Genomic DNA, 10,038 nt, shown 5'->3' on the forward strand with positions numbered 1-10,038 from the left:
GGCTAACAATGCTCAATGCATAAGCCAGATCCGATCTCGTGTGTGCTAAATACATCAATCTCCCTACAAATTGTTGGTATCTTCCTTTATTAGTAGGTACTTGGTTGGACTCAACACATAACTTTAGTCCTTCTTCCACTGGTGTCTCAGCTGGTTGATATGCTGTCATGCCACTCTCTTGTAATAGATCTAAAGCATATTTTCTTTAAGATAGAAAGATTCATTTATTAGATCAAGATACTTCGATTCCAAGAAAATATCTCAAAGGACCTAGATCTTTCATTTCGAATTCTCTGGACAAGTACTTCTTGAGAGCCTTCATTTCTTCAGGGTCATTCCCTATAACCACCATGTCATCTACATATACAATGGCCAATCCATATCGAATTGTTGCAATGGCCAATCCAAGTTTGCAGCTAAAGACAACAAGATACGAACTGTGTTGATTTTGGCTACAGGTGCGAATGTCTCTGTGTAACCGATTCCATAGGTTTGGGTGTAACCTTTTGCCACCAATATTGTTTTAAAGCATTCAACTGTGCTATCGGCTTTATACTTCATAGTGTAAATCCATCGACATCCTACTGGTTTCTTTCCTGGTGGAGGATCAATGAGTTCCCAAGTTTTATTTTTCTGTAAGGATATCATCTCCTTATTCATAGCTACTTTCCACCTAGGGTCAACTAAGGCTTCCGGCACACTGTTAGGAATAGATACAGTAGATAATTGATTTACAAATAATAAATTTGATTCTGACAAACGATGGTTCGACGCATTATGACTAATGGGATACTTAACTTTACTAGAAAGTTCGGGTTCATATGTGGCTTTAGGAATACCTCTAGTGTGACGCTGTGGTAATTATTTTCTGAGTGGCTCAGGCACTAAATCAGGAACGTCCTCAGCAGGCGATTGGTTTGATATATTAGTTGTGAAGGACTCAAACTCGGACGATGGTGGGGTTGGCGCCATACTTTCCATTTCTGGGCATTCATCACCACTTTGATCCAAACTTATACCACTCGAATCCAATTCGCCTGATTCCTGATTAGCTGTTTTAACTTGTGAGCCATCAAAAGTTTGATAATCATAATCTGGAGTCTGAATTTCTTTCTGGTACTCCCCCTGAAGTTCAGACGCAGAGGAAAAATACATCGAGTCTTCATGAAAGACAACATCCATGGTGATAAACATTCATTGAGTTGGAGGGTGATAACAACGATATCCCTTTCGATGAGTAGCATATTCGAGAAAAACACAACACAACGCTCGAGAAGTTAGCTTGTTGTGTTGATACTTATGGAGGTGTACAAATGCTACACAACCAAAGACATGAGGAGTTAGATTTGGAACGGTTGGGGTAACAACTGCGTTAGTGAGAGCCTGCAATGGTGTCTGGAAGTCAATAGAGCTGGAAGGTACTCGATTAATTAGATATGCTATAGAGATAACTGCTTCTCCCCAATACAATAATGGCATATGAGCTTCTATCAATGAAGCACAAACAACCTCTAACAAGTGGCAATTTTTTCGCTCTGCAACCCCGTTCTGCTGGGGTGTATTGGAACAAGTGGTTTGATGAATAGTTCCATGTGCTTCCAAATATTGTTGAAGGTCAAAACTTTGATATTCTCCACCATTGTCACTACGGAGAACCTGAACATGTGCATTATAGTGAGTTTCAACCATTTTATGAAATTTTCGAAACAATAAGTTCACTTCACTTTTGGATTTTATCAAGCACAACCAGGTCATCCTGGTACAGTCATCAATAAAAGTAACAAACCAACGTGATCCACCTAAAGTAGTGACTTTGGACGGACCCCAAACATCAGAATGTATAACCATAAAAGGAAGTGATCTTTTATTCGAACATAATGGAAACGAAGCACGGTGGCTCTTTGCGAGTTCACAAATATCACAGCGGAAACTAGAACCATCAAATTTTTTAAATAAGCTAGGAAATAATATTTTTAGATAACCAAAGGAAGCATGTCCCAAACGTTGATGCCACAGCCAGATTTCAGATTTCTTTTTCTCCCCCTTAGAACCATCCACTGTCAATGCTTGTCGAAACTTTTTGACATCAAGTCCAAGTAATACAGCTTCCCTCGCCTAATACCACAACCAATCGTCTTCTTTGTTTAGATGTCCTTAAACACACAAAAATTAGGCCAAAAAATTACAACACAAGATAAAGTTGTGGTTATTTGGGAAACTGACAAAAGATTTTAAGTTAAAGATGGAACAACTAAAACTGAATCTAAATGTATATTATCAGTGAGTGTTAAAGAGCCTTCCCCAATAACTAGGGTCGAAGTACCATTGGCAGTAGAAATAAATTTTTGTGAGGAAGAATTAAGTGGGGAGACCTGTCTAGAATCAAATGTCATATGATCTGTAGCACCAGAATCAATTATCCATGTACTATTAACAACATGTGTAGAAATATTTAAAACCTTACCTCCATTATCTCCAGTTACTACCAATTCCAAGGCCTTTTCAGCACCATCATCCTCTGTCTTAACTACTGATGTAGTGGAGGTCTTGGTCGAATTCTTCTTCCAACGGCTATGATCCCACCATTCCAGATTTCCCAGAAGTTCGAAACAACGACTTTTGGTATGACCAGTCTGATTGCAATGGGTGCATTTGTAGGTAGACTTGTTTGCATCGTTGGTGGCTTTAAATTGATTGGGTTTAGTACGGTCTTGCCAATTTTGTTTAGACCTATTTGAGCCATCATGGCTGAGGCTTCAGAGTTTTCGAACTCCCCGTTCAGAGTTGCACGACGTACCGCTTCTCGTCGAACCAAAGAGTAGCAGCCTTCCAAGTCTGGAACTGGATCTTTACGTAGAATTTCTCCACGAATTTGTTCAAAATCACCATCCAATCCGGCAAGAAAGATGTGAACCTTTAGTCGCTTGATAGACTTCCGATATGTTTCAATGTCATCCGGATCTTTCATGACCACTTTATCTCGATGATCCATTTCTCGGAAAACTTCAGTTAGTTCTCCATAATATTTAGATAGAGATTTGCCATTTTGTTTGGCAGTGAAGGCCTTTTGGTTTAAGGCGAAAAATTGTAACTCATTATTCCCATCATAAAAGGTCTTTGATAGAGCACTCCAGATTTCGTGGGCAGTGGGTAAGCGTAAATAACGCTTCATAATTTCTGGAGTCATGGACATTAAGAGCTACCGCTTCACTTTCTGATTTTCGGCATACCACTTGTCATAACCATCTTCTGATTCAGAAGGTGGTTTAGTCTTGCCACGAATATAGGAGAGTTTCTCCTTTTCAGCAATATACATCTCCATCAGTTGGGACTAAACATCATAAATAGATTTAGTAAGACTAATCCCTGCATTAAAAACAACTTCAGATTGAACAAAAATAGGAACTAATTTCGTCCAAGAGGATTCAATATTTTTTTCACTTATTTTGTTTTGTTTTTGTTTTTTTTTTTTTTTTTTCTTTGATATATATATATATATATATATATATATATATATATATATATATATATATATATATTAATAAACAAAAAAAAAAAAAAATAAATAATCAAAGTCCAATCTAGTCTTTTTAAGCACCAGACACAACGATAAAATAAAACAAATCATGGATGCGAGCAGAGATGGCAAATCCGGCGATTATCACCACGACGCGATCCAGTGATCCGGCGACGCGACGGTGATGATGGAGGCAGCGGCAGAGAGCAGCTTGCGATGTGGAGAAGATCCGGCGAAGACGACGCGACGCGATGTGATGATGGCGAAGATTTGGCAACGCGACGGCAGTTCTAAGAGCTGCAGAGCCGGCGATGGCTATGGACAACAAAGAAGATCCGGCGACGGTGATGGACGGTGCAGCAGTTTGACGACGCTTGTGATCGCAGCGGACGATAAACGGTGCAGCGATTCAGCGATGGCTTGTGATGGCTGAGGGCGTGAATCAATGTTGGTTTATGGTTTATGGTGATTTCTGGGTTCGTAGATTGGATGGTGAATGTATATGTATGTGTATGGTGAATCTTATAAGAAAGTATGTGTATGGGTTAAGAATGTATGTATATGGGTATGTGAAATTCAAAAAATAAATTCAGAAAGATTTACGATTCAAGGATGGCTCTGATACCATCTTGAAACTCGATACCATCTTGAAATTCAGAGAAATATATGAGGATTAAAACTCAATTCAATAATATTCACGATGGTGTTACATTCAATTTATAGAGTAATATCTAATTAAAATAGGAAACTGAATATACAATAATCGGAAAACTAATTACCTACCAATTAACCCTAAATCAAAGAGAAAATAATGCAATCCTACAGCTGTACAATCTGTATAATCTCGAATTACAAAAAATAAAATATCAAGAGTAACCATCCTATTTTATTAGGTTCAATATAAATGTGATTATGGTGACAATTTTTTTTTTTTTTTTTTTTTTTTGCAACACATAATTTTTGTTAGTTTTGACTTTTGAGTAACTAACCGTTGTCGTCGGAGTCATGTGTTTCAAATTTATTGTTATTAATTACTAAAACTCCAACTGATTCTTAAAGAAGTTTTAGTAAAGATTTAAACTTTTCTACACTGACGTATTAAAATAGTCTAGTTAATATGTTATTTATGAACATATTAAGTATAGGTCCATTAATGTTATGTGAACTACATCCCTACTTTCACTAGTATAAATAGGAGACCTACGAAGCCTACAAAAAAGACATACTCTCAATACAAGTAAGAGAGAAAAAGAGATTTGAAAAAAAAAAAAAAAATGTTTTCAAACTATTGAGTTTGATTGTGTGAGTTTCATACTTTTTGTTGATCGGATGGAGATAATTACACAGGTTCATGAAGAAGAAGTGCAACCTTCATGAACATAACAGTTTTGATATCTGGGCTTAGTTGAATCCCAGAGATAGTGCTGCCATTTGTCTTCCGTTGCACGTGGAAAAGGCTTCAACTATCTTCAAGAAGCGATTACGCGCCTCTAAGCCTCGATATTCCCCGTTTTAATATATTGGTTCCAACAATTTGAAGATAGTTTTCTCTCCAATGGCTTCATCGTCGTTGTTGTCCAACGCTGTTTCTTCGATTTTTCAACCGAATATCGAGGCTTTTGATGGTTAAAATTACCTTCATTGGAAAGGAAAAATGGAAATTTTCCTTTGACAATTGAAAATTGTTTATGTCTTGACTGAGTCATGTCCAACTCCTTCAGGAGACAAGACGCCATCTGATTAAGTTAGTTCGATCAACGAGAAGATCTCAAGGTGGATTGACGATGATTACTTTTGTCGTAATCATATCCTTAGTGGTATGGTCAACACCTTTTATGATTAATACTCGAAGAAATGCAAGACCGCCAAAGAGTTGTGGGATATTCTCAAATTAGTCTACACAACTGAGGAGGCCTGCACCAAAAAGTTCTTGGCTTCTAATTATGTGGGCTTCAAGATTGAAGATAGAAGGTCAATCTTTGAGCAAGCACAGAAATTTCAACTCATAGCAAATGATATTATTGCTGTTGGAATGTCTCTTGATGAGAACTTCCATGTAGGGGTTATTATTACAAAACTCCCTCTATCTTGGAAGGATTTTCGAAATAAGCTCATGCACAAAAAGGAAGATATTACTTTAGAGCAATTAATGCAACACATCTTCATTGAAGAAGAAACCAGAAATCGTGATGTCAAGCAAGATTCTAAAGAAACAACAGTAAAAGCTCATGTTGTTGAGAAAAGGTCTCACAACAAAACCGTCAAAAAGAATCACAAGAAGAATGATTTGAAAGCCAAGTCTTCTGAAAGCTTCAAAATATGCTTTGGCTCTGGTGCAAATGCAAAAGACAAAGGGTGTTTCTATTGTCATAAGATCGGCCATTTTGCTAAAGATTGTCGAAAACGCAAGGCTGATCTCATGAACCAGAAAGAGCCTAAGAAATACACTAAGGAAGATCTAACTGCTGTAATCACTGAGGCTTTTGTCATTGGAACCTCAATGGAGTGGTGGATTGATACTGAAGCAACTCACCATATTGCAACGAATCTTAACTCTTTCAAAACCTACGAAATAGTGGGGGATGGAATGTCAATGTTCATGGGAAATTCTTCCTCTTCCAAGGTTGTAGGTAAAGGAAGCGTGGACTTAAAAGTTTACTTTCGGAAAAGTGATTACTCTAAAAGATGTGCTACATGTTCCAGATATTCGTAAGAATTTGGTGTCTAGTGCCCTCCTCTCCAAGCATGGATTCAAGATGGTTTTCGAATCTGACAATTTCATTCTGTCTAAGAATGGTGTGTTTGTCGGGAAAGGCTATGCTGCAAATGGTATGTTTAAACTTAATATTGAAAATGAAATAATTTCTGCTTATATTGCTAAGTCAACTGATTTATGGCATGGTAGATTAGGCCATGTGAATTTTTAGTCCATTAATCAAGTGGTTAATGAGGGGTTAATCACAATTTGTGATAAAACACATATGGATCAATGTGTGACTTGTAGTAAATGTAAAATTACTAAGAAAACCTTCTATTCGATAGAGAGGAAATCCACTCTATTAGAATTGATCCATACTGATGTATGTGAAATTGACTTTTTATCACGTGGATGGCATCGTTACTTTATCACATTTATTGATGATAATTCTAGATATACCTATGTCTATACTTACGATCTAAAGATGAAGCTTTAGACAAGTTCAAGGCATATAAAGCAAAAGTTAAAAAGCAGCTGAATTCAAGCATCAAAGTTATTCAATCAGATAGAGGAGGAGAATACATCAAGTCTGAGTTTCAACATCTATGTGAAGATGAAGGAATCGAAAAACAACTGACAGCTTCTTATACTCCTCAACAAAATGGAGTAGCTGAAAGAAAGAATAGAACTTTGACAGAAATGGTGAACTCAATGCTTACCAGTTCGGGTTTACCTAAAAATATGTGGGTAGAAGCTTTGTTATCTGCTTGCCACATTCTCAATAGAGTCCCACACAAGAAAGTCAATATTACTCCATATGAAGTGTGGAGAGGAAGAAAGCCGAATGTTAATTATTTCAGAGTCTAGGGTTGCTTAGCTCATGTTAGACTACCATATCAGCAGACATCGAAGATTGGTCATAGAGGCATTGATTGTGTATTTATTGGTTATTCAACAACCAGTAAAGCCTACAGATTCTTAAATTTGGAGTCTCCTTCGCCTCATACAATCATCGAGTCAATTCATTCAAATTTCTTCGAGAATATTTTTCCGAAGAGAGAAGGCAAAAATGAACATGATATTCCTTCAGATTCTAATACAAGGAAGAGAAAATCCTCTGATCCTTCAGAAGAAGTTGAACCAAGGAAGAGCTCCAGAATTGCTAAGCCAAAGTCCTTTGGACCAGACTTCTATACTCTTATGAGTGAGAATGAGCCTGTAACTTATTCCGAGGCGATGTCCTCACATGATGCTCCGTTCTGGCGAGAAGCAATCGATGATGAAATGCATTCAGTTATGTCCAACAATACTTGGATGTTGGTGGATCTTCCTCCTAGTTGCAAGCCAATTGGTTGCAAATGGATCTTCAGGAAGAAATTAAAGTTAGACGGAACGCTGGATAAGTACAAGGCTAGATTGGTAGCAAAAGGTTTCAAGCAGAAGAAGGAGATTGACTATGTTAACACTTTTGCTCCTGTTGCAAGAATTTCTTCTATCAGGCTTTTGATTGCCTTAGCTGCTATCAATAATTTGATAATTCATCAGATGGATGTAAAGACCGCTTTCCTCAATGGCGATCTAGCAGAGGAAATCTATATGGAGCAACCTGAGGGGTTTGTATTACCTGGACAAGGAAAGAAGGTGTGCAAATTAATCAAGTCATTATACGGCTTGAAACAAGCTCCTAAGTAGTGGAACGAGAAATTTAAGAAGGTGATGATATTTGCTGGATTTAAGATTAATGGAGGAGATATATGCATCTTCAATAGATTTCAAGGGAACTCTGGTGTCATAATCTACCTCTATGTTGATGATATGCTTATTTTTGGGACAGACATGGAAAATGTCATAGAAACTAAGAAGTATTTGACTTCTAGTTTTGACATTAAAGATCTTGGCGAGGCTGATGTGATTTTAGGAATCAAAATCGTGAGGTTCCAAAATGGTCTAGTACTTACGCAGTCCAGCTATATCGAGATGATTCTGAAAAAGTTTAATCACTTTCAGATTCTGCAGTCTCTACTCTAACTGATCCTAGTGTGAAGTTGGTACGTAATCAAGGTAAAACAATGGATCAACTCGAATATTCTCGGATTATCGGTAGTCTTATGTATGCAATGTACTGCATAAGGCCAGATATAGCCTTTGCAGTGTGTACTTTGAGTAAGTACACAAGCAATCCAGGAAAGGAGCATTGGAATGCTTTGCTGAGAATCCTAAAGTACTTGAAAGGTACTATGGATTATGGATTGCACTATGGCAAATTTCCAGCTGTAATCGAAGGGTACAGCGATGCTACATGGAACTCTGACAGAGAAGACTCATTATCTGTGATTGCCTGGATCTTCACATTGGGTGGAGCAGTAATTTCATGGAAATCAAAGAGGCAAACATGTATAACTCATTCCTCTATGGAATCAGAGTTTATAGCACTTTCCTCTGCCGGAGAAGAAGCTGAATGGTTGAAAAGCATATTGGAAGATATCCCGATATGGAACAAACCAATACCACCCTTGACAATATATTATAACAATATGGCTGCAATGCTTCGAGCTAACAGCGAGTGTTACAATGGAAAATCTAGACAGATGCGATTGAAACACAATCATGTGAGAAGGATCCTAGCTGATGGAATTATTTCTACTCAGTATGTGAAGTCTAAATCAAATTTGGCAGATCCATTGTCAAAGGGCTTGGGTAAGGACCAAATGTTCGAGACATCGAAAGGGATGGGATTAAAGCCTGTAATTGAATAAGTTGTACTGTTATGGGAACCCAACCCAGTGATATTTCTCCTGGGTTCAATGGGAAAAACAAGTAACATAACAACTTGTATGAGCACATCAATGTTCCTTTCCCTATGATGTGATGTGGTGCTCAATCCTATAACCGAGGAGGTTGAGATTTAGATTTCTTAATGAATCTATAGATCAATTTTCGATTGGAGTGTACAGGATCACTTTTGATAGATTCACCGTACAATCAATGAGGAGGCTGAGACATGAGTCTCTTAATGAATTCTATAGATCAGATTTTCGATTGGGGTGTACACAATCACTCTTGATAGATTCACTGATTTATCTTGCAATGAAGAGGGTGAGATTAAATTCTCTTAATGAGTCCATAATCGGTATTCGGTTGGAGTAATGTAATACCCCGATATTTTAAAGGATTTATTAATTGGAATTAATTACTTTTATTTTATTTTTAAATGATTTAGTTGATTTAATTTGAATTGATTTTGTTTATTTTAATTTTTAATTGATTTGTTTTATTGAGTGCTTAGATTAATTGTTTTATTTTATTTATATTTTGTGAATTATTGATATGATGATTGTTGTGTGTGTGCTTAATTATTGATTGAATTGTTAGCGTGTTGATTTTATTGGTATGGTGTGACTTGGTTGTAATTTATTGTTTTGTTTATGTGCTTAGTGTAATTAATTATTTTAATTTAAGCGTTTATTTAATTATTTAATTTATTTAAATTAATTGGATTCGGGCTTAAGGAAAGTTGAACCAAAGGATGTGGTCTTGGGCTTGAAGGAAGCCTTGTTGGGGTAACTAATAAGGCCCATGGTTATAAAGATATTTAAATAATTATCTTTACATAATTATATATAAATATAATTAATTAATAATTGTTATGGAAAGATATATATATAGATATATATTTATTGATATATAGGTATATATGATTTAATTAACCAATGGGTTATTTATATATATATATATATATATATGTAATATAATATATGTTTATAGATATATATTATTTAAAGATTATTATTTTATTTGAGAGTCCTAGATGGAATAAAAATAT

The 10,038-nt window shown here is 36.4% G+C and overlaps 1 protein-coding gene across 1 annotated transcript; it reads right to left on the reverse strand.

Annotated features, from left to right (window-relative positions):
- Window positions 1–1,867: 1,867 nt before the first annotated feature.
- LOC132279005 (uncharacterized) lies at window positions 1,868–3,472 on the reverse strand. The gene is made up of 2 exons (XM_059780922.1): window positions 2,465–3,472; window positions 1,868–2,153 (listed from the first exon to the last, which is right to left on the reverse strand). Exon 1 carries the CDS (start codon window positions 3,191–3,193, stop codon window positions 2,528–2,530), a length of 666 nt encoding a protein of 221 aa, XP_059636905.1. The 5' UTR covers window positions 3,194–3,472; the 3' UTR covers window positions 1,868–2,153; window positions 2,465–2,527.
- Between the last annotated feature and the right edge of the window lie 6,566 nt (window positions 3,473–10,038).

The sequence above is a fragment of the Cornus florida genome, unplaced genomic scaffold (genome assembly GCF_030987335.1).
Source record: "Cornus florida cultivar Cherokee Brave unplaced genomic scaffold, ASM3098733v1 CherokeeBrave_3.0.0_Hap2_Chr10, whole genome shotgun sequence".
Lineage (NCBI taxonomy): Eukaryota > Viridiplantae > Streptophyta > Magnoliopsida > Cornales > Cornaceae > Cornus > Cornus florida.

What these genes read in the sequence shown, in the direction of transcription:
- LOC132279005 (XM_059780922.1), bottom strand. Translation starts at nt 3,193, where the DNA reads ATGTCCATGACTCCAGAAATTATGAAGCGTTATTTACGCTTACCCACT.